General features: G+C 37.8%; 1 protein-coding gene across 1 annotated transcript in view; it reads right to left on the bottom strand.

Moving 5' to 3' along the window:
- Positions 1–12,858, bottom strand: part of myo10l3 (myosin X, like 3) — an 83,727-nt gene that overhangs the window by 22,051 nt on the left and 48,818 nt on the right. The window contains exons 18-20 of the mRNA XM_058787433.1: positions 11,689–11,769; positions 6,128–6,252; positions 5,774–5,888 (exon numbers count right to left, since the gene is read on the bottom strand). Of these exons, the coding sequence (XP_058643416.1) occupies positions 5,774–5,888; positions 6,128–6,252; positions 11,689–11,769 (321 nt within the window). The remainder of the gene's footprint in view (positions 1–5,773; positions 5,889–6,127; positions 6,253–11,688; positions 11,770–12,858) is intronic.

Genomic DNA, 12,858 nt, shown 5'->3' with positions numbered 1-12,858 from the left:
AAAGAAATATAGCACACTTTTCAAGCAAAACTTTATAAGCTTGTGGGTTAGATACAAAACGAGTATATTGCTTAAAACTACAAAAACTTCTAAATTTGTGTACTGTCATAGTATATATGTATGTAACTAGTGTGCATGTATGTATTATTAATACAACATGGACAAACTACAGTATATCCTTCATGTTGGCACATATGACCTACAGTCTGTGTTCACCACCAATTTTGAATGTGACGACTTCTTTCCTGTGACACGGGATAGTAAAGTGTCTAACCTTGAGATGCGAATTGACTTTATACATACAACTACGTTCAAAAGTTTGGAGTTGGTATGATTTTATTTTTTTTAAATATGGCTGCATTTATTTGGTCAAAAATACATTAAGACAGTAATATTGTGAAATATTATTACAGTTTTCTAGTCGAATATATTTTAAAATGTAATTTAATCCTGTGATGCAATCAGCATCATTACTCCATTCTTCAGTGTCACATGATCCTCATTCTAATAAGCTCATTTTCTGCTCAAGAAACATGTTAAAAACATTTGTGCCGATTATGCAAACATGAATCATCAAAACCACTAAAACTTGAGGTGAGATGTTGCTGGTCAACTAGCATGGTCTTCATGCTTAAGCTGGTTTATACTATACTATATAATGTACATTCAGTACAGTCTGTATATGCTGGCATTACCAGAAACAGGTCCTTTCAATTAATATCAACCCATGCACAGAGCGTCACGTCTGGCCTCCCACAGATCTTTTAAGCTCATTGTGAGATTTCCTGGAACTGATGACCCAGATGTTCCTGTAATCAACGTCGCACAGCTGCAGACACACACACAGGAGGAAGTTTCCTCATCCACATCCTTCCCCCATCCCACGCAAAAAACCCTGAGCCCCGATCTAGGGATCACACTTCCTCAACACACAATCAGCATGGATATAATTACACACAGGTTGTTTTGTTTCGAGCAAGGAAACACAATCTCAGACCCCTTTCTCGATCTGACGCCCCTCCCCTCACCTCCACCTCAAATCTGACACTCACAAAAACACCACGAACAAAAGCCAGCACCTCCGCTGAAAAGAGGACCTGTAGCGAACACACATTCTCTGCTGATCACAATCACACACTCCTGAATGAAATCATAAAAGAAAACAGACCTCAAGCCATGATAACAACTATAACGGACCGTCGAACACGTACAACAATGACAGACACTGTCTGGAGCTTTGACTCCCAACTTAGACTTGCTGGAATACATTAAAACTGTTTTACACAAGACACTGTATTTATATAGAAACATGAAACACATGTGTGGAACATATGTGTAAACACTGATCAAACAACCTCCATACAGCACTGCCTGATGTCTACGTCTAATAATGCTTCATGTGGGGCCCTGTAATGAGGCCCTTTTTCTGTAGATTCCTGACAGGAAAAGTCAAAAAGGACACAACCACCTATTCCCAACAGAACACAAGATGGATCTTAAAGATGGGTGATTTTATTTAGATACAAGATAAGTGCCATATGTGTCTACCAATGCATGCTGGTTTAAGCTGGTTTGGTGCAGGACTTACTGGCGAACCAGCTTAGCATGCTGTTCAATCGTCTATTTTTTTTTACATTGTAGCAGGGCCTTCGAATGTCTTGGACAAAGGAGTCCAAAAAGTTGAGAAGCATTGCTAGACATGTTCTGTTCTTACTGCAAGCAATTAATTGGCACACATTATTCCTAAGAGGGAATGTTTGTTTCCATATTCTTTGTTCAAAATGTAATCACTTGCCCTGCATCTCCATTGATGTTAACCAATTGTCAAATAGATATTTAGGCAAACTCTCATAGATTAGGCTATATTTTGTAATAAATATACTTTTCAATCTCAAGTTACATTTTTTCTCGCTGAATAGTTTGTTTCCATGAAAGCAAAATGAGTCAGGAACGGTGATTCATGTTGACATTAAACTAGGTAAGATATCCTGTGTGGACACCAGAAATACAGCATCCAAAACACAACATATGCCAAATTCACTGCTCTTTTCAGAAAGGGATAAACATAATCAACTGGTAACTGTGGGGAACAAATGCATGTAATGTTTTAGTGAGGGACTATGTTGGGTGAACTGTGATAGACATGCATTTTGGGATAAGATCTATGCACGGTCCATTAGCCCAGCTTCTGTCATGAAGACACCAGCATTCTGTGGGTCCATTAAGGGCAACAGGCTATTTAACAAGTATGATCATGGAGCCTGGTGGAGCAGTGAAAGCTGCAGGTTAGAGCAGCTGACCTTGAGTACATTGGAGCTCTGACGTGCTGAGAACAAATTGGAGCCATCCAGCTCTGACCCCACCACTCAGAACAATGAGGCTATTTTACAGCTAAACAATTTGTAAAGCATGACTCTATTCAGCAGGGAGCGAGACTGCGTGTCCAGTGTGTGTATCTGAATTCATTTGTTTCACTGTCTTCATGCATGTGTGTGTGGGAGACGGAGAGCAACGTTCTAGGAAAAGGAGAAATACTGCATTACGTTCAATCGTCTATTGAGGCCATGATGAATTCAGATAAATTGTGCATTTCATGGAACATACCGTCTGAAATTGTTTTTAAAGGCATAACTATTTCTGTGATAGTTAATTTTATGGTACATTTGTTTTAGCAGCACCAGTTCACAAAGATGTATGACTATTAAATGTAATTAATTACAATTACACTACTATGCGTGTATGCCATATCATTGAATTATTATAGACATTGCTATACCTTGAAAACTCAGATGGTTTGTGCCATGCAATGCAAAATACTATTCATCTGAATATACACAACCATCCAAATGTTTGGGGTCAGTAAAATTGATTTAATTGTAAAAAATAAATAAATAAATAAATAAAAATCGCACCAAAGCCGCATTTATTTGACTAAAAATACAGTAAAAACTGTTCTATTGTGAAATATTATTACAAAACTGTTGTCTTTTAACTATCTCTCAAATGTAATTGATTTCCGTGATGGCAAAGCTGAATTTTCAGCATCATTACTCCAGATTTCAGAGTCACACGATCTTTCAGAAATCATTCTAATATGCTGATTATCAATATTGTCATCATTATTATCTTGATTTTCAGGACTCCTTGAAAGTTCAGAAGAATAGCGTTTATTTGAAACTGAAATCTTTTGCAACATTATAAATGCCATTACTGTTACTTTTGATAAATTTTAATACCTTAAATGATAAATAAATGTATAGATAATCAGATTTTTTTGTAATAAAATCCATTTAAATTCAATACTCAATACTTATACTTATTATTTACTATTTATTCCATGTCATGCACTTTGCGTATTGTGATCCTGACGACCATGTCTGGGTTTTTTTTTTACCATAATGCTCCTTACGTAGTACAGCCTAACTGTGTACAGAAGTCATCTAATTGTTTGGTTTGAATTGGCTTTCCTTCATAATAACCCACAAGGCATCTCATGACCGAACGGAGCACTGACAGGTCATCACTGTTTCCATCTCAAGTTATTTGATTTATGAGATAATTTCTCTGCTCCAAATAAAACCAAACCTAAACACAAGTAATCACAGCAACACCGCATTAAGGCCCCATCAAGCTAACAATGCGACCCCTGATAAAGAGATACCCAAACGAGCTCTCAGGAAAGCCAGAAACCACAAGACCCCAAAGGAAATAACACAGAGCACGCTGGATTTAATTAATTTAAAGAAAAGTGGTCTGAATCTAAGCACGCAAGAATGCCTTTTATTTACAGTGCCTTCCTGTTCCTCAGAAACCTCAGAGCTCCTCTTACTGTAAAAACAGCCCAAATGAACTGCCGTGCTTAATGTGTGGCAGAGACTGACCAAGGAGAGTGAATAATTGACTGATTACAAGATAAGAATGAATAGACACTGTTGAACAGAGAACAGAAAGTATTCTTTTCAGAGCTGCTGTGCTCCTGTTGCCAAACGCCCTTAAAGTGCTGCACTCTTGTTTCAGTCTGGCTAGATCGGGATGAGTCATTTCAGTAAAGTGAGGGACCGCAAAACTCCTTACCAAGATGTGGAGAGGGGGTTTTTTGAGGGGGGTGAGAGCAGAGGAAGTATGAGGAAGAAAAAGGAAAGAATGTAAAGAGGAGAGACAGAAAAAAACACCACAAGACTGAAAAAAATCCCCTATGAAAGCCCAAGAACCAGTTTTACTAACAGCTTGCGCCAGCGCAAACCGTCTTTTGGCGTTAAAATGGTACTGTCAGGTTTTACTGAAGAGGCACAGTGAAGAATAAGCGCTGAAAAGGCATGGACACAGTTATTTTTGCACTTGACCCTACTGAATATGCATTTGTAGGAGTTTCCCTTTCAGACGTAAAAGTTATGGGAGGAGAGTATTCAAATGAATCACGCAACGCGTTTTACTAACGTTTGCGCTCGTCAAATTACTAGCATTTGCGCCATTACTTAACGCCCCAAAAAAGCATGTCTTAAACTATTTTGCGTTTGAAATGGCTGCAATTATTGTTGCTAGAGGAGGCACCGCAGAGAACAGAGAGCACGTGGTAGAAGGGAGAGGATTTTTTCCACACATTAATTTATTTTGAATGCCAGAATTGTCCGAACATATCGTTAGCCAAGCCGTGTTATTTTTAATTTGCTTCAGGAAATAAAAGACGACTTGGAACCATCAACTAGGAGTCACACAATACCAGCTCTATCAAAACGTCTTGCAAACCTTTATTTTTTGGCCTCTGGTTCTTTTCAATGTACTGTGGCTTCTTTATTTCTTTATTCTTTATTTGCGACTACGCTAATTTGCGCTGCGCTTGGTATATTGCGTTGGTCGATATGTAAATGAGATGTTGCATCTGTGTTCTTTAATTTGCACATTGTTAGTAAATGTGTACACTAAAAGTGTTCTGATCTTCAGTCACAATTACAGACAAACACTAGTAACACAAACACTGGGTGATTATTCACAGGACAGGGCAGTGTGGGAAAAAAAGCAAATGGCTAATTGGAGTCAATTAAGGAAATGAGATTAGAAATGTGGGACGCACAGGTGCCCTGCTCTTAAAAATAAAGGCACACAAAGCCTGGCTTCTCCTAAATATATTCTTCTTCTCAAGAATGACTGGTTAGTGTGAACCATACCTCGATCACAAAAGCTTTCACAGGACCGTAACGAAGCATAACAGAGATGCACAAAGCTGGAAAAAGCAACGAAAACATTGCTGAAGACTTGGACGTTCATCCATCCATGGTAGGATTTTACAAATGTAGAAAATTCTGGACTGTTGCCACTCTCGCTAGGGCTGGGTTGTCTATAACTGTGACTTTAATTAAAATCAGACCACATATTATGAGTAAGCAATGCAGAAATCTGGAAATTTTCAAAGGGTTCACAGACTCTTCTTGCTGTAAAATGCCATGATAATTGAACACCGTAATCACTCAAACATGTTCTGAACTGTGCGAATATCTAAATAATTACAAAAAAAATCTGGATTACATAAACCTATGGTAAAAAAGTGTGAAAAGTCTTTTTTCTTCCTTTTTGCATTTCAGATGTAAATTCAAACGACTGTTTGAACAATGTAAGGGATGAACCCACAGACTACATAAAGGTCAAGTAGTTCAATCTGAGAGAAAAAGAGCTTTTATTTGAAGTCTTTGCACTCTTGCAATGAGGTCTAGCCCAAATTATTTATACTGGAACTTTAAACTATGTGTGTGAACATGTGTTGGTCACGCAACCGCACCTTAGTCTTTCCCAGCTGCCACTCTTTCTTTGTGACGTCATACTTAGTAAGCAGATCTGCACATTTCTTTTTCTCGTCCGCCGTGTGGTTTTTGTCCCTCAGGATCATTGTGTATCTGCACAGGAAGTGGGCACAGCTTGAACACACATACATACATTCCACCTCATTCAATTTACTGTAAGAGAACAATGTACTGATATTGTTCATTATGATTTCAAGAACATTAACTTTGCATTACCTTTCCAAAAACTGTCAGAGATCAAATATGTGCATCTGGAACAGATTTTGTGCTTCTAACTGTATTTTGATGGACTGTCAGTGGTTTTGTGATGGTTTCTTGGCGATGTATCTCACCTGCTGAGGAAGTCTTGGAAGGTTCTCCGTACAGGAAAGCCTGCTCTACGGATCTTCACTGTCTCCAGCATTCCAGAGTAACGTAGCTGATTCAGAACCACATCTGCATCAAATTTATTTGCGTTCTGGAAGAAGATAAAAGGAGATGTCCATCAGCACTGGTATCAACCGGCTAAGCCCAATATTACGTGAAACTGAATGGACCAAATCTCAATATTCAACAGTGGTCCTATTACGCTACTACAAGTTAACATGAAATAGTGTTCATAATAACACATCTGATTTCTGTAATCTGATGCAAGTTTTTCTATTGGTTCTATTTATTGCTCTTTCCTCATTAGCAATTTTTTGATGATGATGAAGAAAATTGGGTAACACTTTACTTAATGCCTTTTTGTGTAATGCATAATAAAGGGTTATTAAAGGGTATAAAGTATTATAATTATTTATAATGTGCGTTGTAATACATTACATCTTGTTGTAAATAATTATAACCGAATTTAAAACACATAGTGTAACAATGAATTGATAAGTGTGACAATGTATTAACTGTGGTTACAATTATTCATGAAACTGTACAATGCATTAAGGTGCATTACAAGACATAATTAATGCATTAAAGCTACTTTTATAATGCATTATACATAAAGGCTTTAAGTAAAGTGTTACCGAAAATTGTATACCATTATCCATATTGTAAAAAAAAAAATGCCAGTGGGGTATGATACATAAACCAAAATACATTCTCTGAATATAAATCTTAATAACTTATCTTAATTTAGTCGAATAGATATTTTTGACAGTTTGATATTGTTAAAAAAGACAAAAATACTGATATAAAACCCTGAAGAAAATAATTTTTGCAGTTTATGACAAAGGGAAGGATCTGAAAAATAAGAGAGCTTGGTAATGTTTCAGAGTTGCTGATGAAAGATTACGAAGACAAACATTTTATCTTTTGGATAACAAAGACCGGATGAATCTTTTTTAATGAGACCAGGAATCTATTTTGGTTTCGTTCTGACTTTAACCATCATCTACGAGCGACATAACAGAGATACTTCTTTTGATCCGTCACATAAAGAATAAAAGACGTCTGTGGGCAGAAAAAGGGGTCAAACACCAACATCAGCCATGGGAGCTTTCAGCTGGGATTGATTATGTCTATTGTGTGTGGTGTTGCGTCATGTTTAGTAGCTGGATCAGTAACGTCAGTGCCTGGTGTTCAGCTGCTCCCACACTGTCCTGTCTCATCAGGCTGTTTGATCGTTATGTTAAAGAGCGGGACTCGGTGTTGGTGGCCTGGACATCTGGTGCATCTTAACAGCATGTTCCACTATTGCTTCATTTCAATCAGCACAATCTGAACTGAAATGATCATGTCAGGCTAATGTGACAAGAAACTGAGGTGTATTTCTGGTCTGCTTGTGTAATTTGGGCAGTAAACCTGGGTCAAGCATGAAGCATGCAGTGTCCCAACGGTCTTTAAATGGGCCCCAAAGTGAGGTGGGATGTGTTGTGTGGCATAAATGATAGAAGAAAAGGTGTGGAATGACAAAGGGAGCCAGGCGCCAGACAAGGCCACAGCCGTGATTCCCCTCCCTGAGGACAGTTATCACAATACAACAACCCCATCAGAAGCGCCAACCTGATCCTCTGCCCACTGAAACGAGAGTCCTCTATAAATCAATGCAATCATAATAATTCCTGTAATATGGGAGCTCAAATAAGCGTTATTACAGCTCGATTGTATCATATAATGAAGAGTAGCTCTGTGCGATTTTCTGGCTGTTATCTCTACATTCCTCTGCTGCAGGTCAGGAGTGTGCTACTCCTCTCAGTGCCGCTGAAGCGGACAGCCGTGACCTCTGACCCGAGCACAGGCGGGTTTGGGCTGCAGGAATGTGCTGGCGGTGGGGATGGGCCGCTCCAATCTGAGCAGATCAGCACAAAGAGACTCTATGTACAGAGTGGATGACAGGCTGCTGGCTGTACAGCTTCTCACAATGTGATGATGCCAGATTGTCCTGTGAATTTTACTTTATTATAAGCAGAGGCCACTGCACTGCTACTAATGATTTCTTAAAGTGCCCCTATTACGGATTTTTGTAAATGACCTTTCATGCAGCGTGTAACACAGCTCTAAGTGAATGAAAACATCCTGCAAAGCTTTAAATCTGAAAGTGCACCGTGTATAAAGTTATTGTCTCTCAGAAGAAAGAGTCGACTCTGAATCATTGAAACGAGTCGTTTTTAAAATGAATGAAGTTGATGTCAACATGAAACATTAGCATAACTTTTCAAGTTGGTCTGAATGAAAATGCAAATTCATTCTTTGCCAGTAGGTGCGGCTTTTAGAGCATTAAAAATAGCTGTTTCCCCGGTAACGCTGTACACAAAGCAGCACTGCGCTCACAAACACTGCTTTATCAGGCGATATAAGATGAAAATGAGACCAATCACCGCAGATTAGTGTCACGCAAAGGAGGGGTTTGGAAAAATGAATCCTTGAGCAAATCATTTGGGAGTCGTTGAGCAAATAAGGTAAAAATAAATGCATATTATAAGAAAATGAAAGTGTTTTTTTTGACCTTGCATGCATGTCAACCTGTTGTTGGGGACTCCCAAAATCATGGTAAATTAATTATTAAAAAACTTAACCTGAATCCATTATAATTTCTTATGTTTGTCTTATCTTACCATTTTTATCCATCACTTAGATATTTAATGCACAGTTTATGTAGCTGACCAGATTTACATTTCATTCAATTGTATTCGGTATATAAATCAGAAGCAACATTATATACTGAAAACCAGTTTAAAAATTTGTCAGAGTATAAGACAAAATATACTCATATTAAAGACACATTCTTTAAATTAAAGATATCTTGATATCTTATGCAGCGTTGCATCTTGTATCAAAATTTTTTAGAAATTTTAAATAGAAAATAAGACCTACTTGTTTATTTATTTATTTGTTTGTTTGTTTGCAGGGGTTAAAAGTTTAAATAGCTGAATAGTTCACTTCAAAATTCCCATTTATTCACCCAAATAGGTCCGTGTATCATCTGATCATTCGTTTTTTGATTTAATATTGATAGTAGAAAAATGAGAAAACGGTGCCTATTTTCATTTTTTCGTTTGTTTAGAGAAGTGCAAAAACAAGATTTTCGCTCGATTCTCATTTTTTGGTTCACGGGGTAGAAAACGGATAAACGACTTCAAAATTCGTTGTCCCCTTGTGGGCGGTCATGAGACGCCCCTTTCTGCCGATTGGTCAACCAAATCTGAACCCGTGACGTCATCAGTCTTTCCTCTGTTCCGTTTACATGCCAGATGGATCATGTGAACTCTCATCACTTCTCTTTAATGGTAACGACCTCAAAGCTTCCCAACAAACGTATTCGTTCTTGGTTGTCTATAGACTGGGCTTGCTTCTGTGTAGATATAAATTCTATTCTTTGCATCAGCTGGGCATGGCTGGGTATAATATGACAGCTGTTATACCCTACCCTGCTTAATTGTTTGTTTAATTAAGTAAATAATTACTTAATTAATTTCAAAATAAATATTTTAAAAGGAAATAATACAATTGGGTATAATAGGCCTATAACGTTCACGCAAGAAACTGTCATTATGACTGACAACCGGAGAACAGAGATATTAAAATACATACTCTCCTGAGTTTTATAATGTAGTCTTGTATTTTATTAAAATTGATTAGAATTTGTATCTCAAAATATGCGCTCGTGCTGCCCACTCGCACATAGGAATGTGAGATTTTAAGAAAAGTAAAAACTTGCCATTTTGGTTGTTTCTCACCAAACCCATATGATATACCCTCAGAACGCTTGGAATATACAGCACAAGTTATTTTATGACAGATTTGCATCCGCTTCAAAAAGAAAAAAAAGAGAGCATTCTCTGCCATTAAATGGGCAAGTGCGAGCGGGATATTGTTTGTGTGTGTGTTTTTCGAAAAATAAGGTAGCTATAGCCTTTAGAACAGGTGAGTTGTCCTAGTTCACACAGTTCCAATACACTGCGATGGGTTAAATCAATCAGCAGACACACGGGACTACAGTCAAGCACAGACCAGTATTGCAGTGCACAGGAAATATGCAGCAGTCATTTTAAAGCAGTTTATTTAATTAATATTGAGTATTAATTTATGTTCACTTGTATTTTTTTTTCCTCAACAGGGAAATAACTAAATACTCTATATATATATATATATATATATATATATATATATATATATATATATTTTTTTTTTTTTTTTTTTGTGTACATTCAAAATAACTACAAAATGTCATGCCTTTTGTCTAGAGACTGCCTCGGCACGAGTTGTGTCGAGCTATTCATTAGTATGCTTGTTTGATGAGAAAAAGAGGAAATGTAGTTGCAATAAAATGGTTATAAATCCGTACACCTGCAGCAGCGGAGGACTACTATTCTGCAGCGCAGAACTACAGAAGTACTGATGACTGCACGGTTGATCTTTGGCTGACCAATCAGCAGAAAGGGGCGTTTAATTCCCCCCCACGTGTAGACATCGAATATTTAAGCTGTTTATTTTTATTTTTTTATGCCTGAACGAAAAACGAAAAATTAAGCTGAATTTTCGTTTTTCTCCTTTTTTTGAACAAATGAAAAAACGAAAATATGCACCGTTTTCTCGTTTTTCTACTATCAATATTAAATCAAAAAACGAATGATCAGATGATACACGGACCCAAATACCAAACCCATTTGGATTTTTTAAATTCATTTAACAAAAAAAGAAGAAATTGCAAATTATGTTCAAGGTGTTATTTTCCATACAGTGAAAGCATATAGTGACCAAAGAATGCAAAGCTAGAAAAAAAAAAAGTCATCATCACTGACAATCTCTCACATAGCTCTCAAATCTCATTTGCATTTCTGCAAATTCAAATTTGGTGTATCGATATTTGGTTACGAGACAAGAAAGAACCAGTGCTGCTTGATGTTACTGACGCCAAACATTGCGGAACACATCTTGATGTGCCGGGTTGACTATGCACATGCTTGAATATGATTCTGTAGCTACAGTGAAGGGGAAGGTTATTGGTGAATTACCACCAATAAAGCTACTGTAAAGGTGCGGTCACTATTGGTCTATTGTCAATAACACAGCTCATATCAAAGTCACTTTCAAGCGAAGCAGATTTCTGTTGGCCAGTTTGTTTATTATGAACAAGCTGTTTTTAACTTCACTTGTGGATTATTGTAATGCTTTTATCAGCTGCTTGGACTCTCGTTCTGACGGCACCCATTCACTGCAGAGGATCCATTGATGAGCAAGTGATGCTAAATTTCTCCAAACTATTCCTTTAAGTTGCTCTTTGATTGTTGTATTATATGGAAAAGAGCAGCATGAACATTCATTCGAAATTTCTTCTTTCATGTTTGACAACCTGTGGTTGAATTAACAATGATGGGTTTTCATTCTGGGTTGAAAATGACATTTTTAGAAGAATGATTTTATTTTCTGATTGACTCAAGTGTGATATGGACAGTACAAAAAGTGTCAATCCTACCTTCTCCATGTTAGGTTTGATGCAGCGCACAAAGAAAGGGTTGGAGGCACTTAAAGTGGCCATCAGTGCATGAAGAGAGTCCTGAAACACACAGTCACAATAACACTAAATTACACCCCTGCACAGGAAAGTAACAGCACCAAAACTGCCATTCAGCAACCACAGCTGCTATTTGCTTGTCCGTCCCACATCTCCTGTTGAGGAGGGCAAACACAGGCAGTGACAGGGCTAGTATTTACCCAGTCACATCAAGGACCCTTCAACCTGGCACTCTGTCCCACAGTCTCAGACTGAGAGGCTCCAGGCCGGCTTTAATGACAGGGGAACAGGGGAACATGCACGGACCCTGTCAAACCCTTGTGCCCGGTTTGTGGGTAATCCCCTGGCTTTAAGAGCCACAGTACAAGGGCAGCTGCCAAATCCCCTGCACGGCAGTTATGACATGCAAAGCCCCGTAACCCCGCAAACGGGCAGATATACAGGGACATAGACAAGAGGACAAAACACACACATACATGCAAGGTACACACAGAGTCACACAAGTGCAGAAAAATAAACAAAGAATTCTGCTAGGTTTGCACTCATTATCTTGAATGTCCACCCAAAATATTACGCCCAAACATGAAAACACACATTTTAGCTCTGTTTCGAAACTTACTGAGCTGCCTCACTTACTACTGCCTATAAAGGCAGTTGTCTTTTAAGGGAGCATCCTTAACCCAATAAGTGACTGGTTTAAAATATTCCACATAGGCTGCAATTCTTCATGTCACACAAAAAGGACTTCACACATGTGATTTAACAACTGATTTTACTGATTAACAACAGTGATTGACCACTTTTCAGCCGCCTTGGTTTGATTTTTTTTCCCATTGACATTTTGAAAAGGTCTTTGTTAAAGAGTTATCAGCCTTGAACCAAACCAATCAGCTACAAGTAGTTGTGTCTACAGGTTAAGGGTCAACAGTCAGGGTCAACCAGACTGTTGCACTCTATAGAGTTTGATGTTAGCATGTTGCTAAGCTAATGGCACAATACTCAGATAAAAATACATAACATATACAAATGCTCATGTAATTAATCTATTTCTAATAACACTGAACTGTTTTGCAGATTTCTTACAGTACTAAATGAAATATGCCATCTGCCATCTTGAATTAATTTTTTCAA

This window comes from Onychostoma macrolepis, chromosome 09 (assembly GCF_012432095.1).
Source record: "Onychostoma macrolepis isolate SWU-2019 chromosome 09, ASM1243209v1, whole genome shotgun sequence".
In the NCBI taxonomy this organism is placed as follows: domain Eukaryota; kingdom Metazoa; phylum Chordata; class Actinopteri; order Cypriniformes; family Cyprinidae; genus Onychostoma; species Onychostoma macrolepis.
The sequence above is the reverse complement of the archived record's forward strand: the minus strand, read 5'-3'. Positions and strand labels throughout refer to the sequence as shown.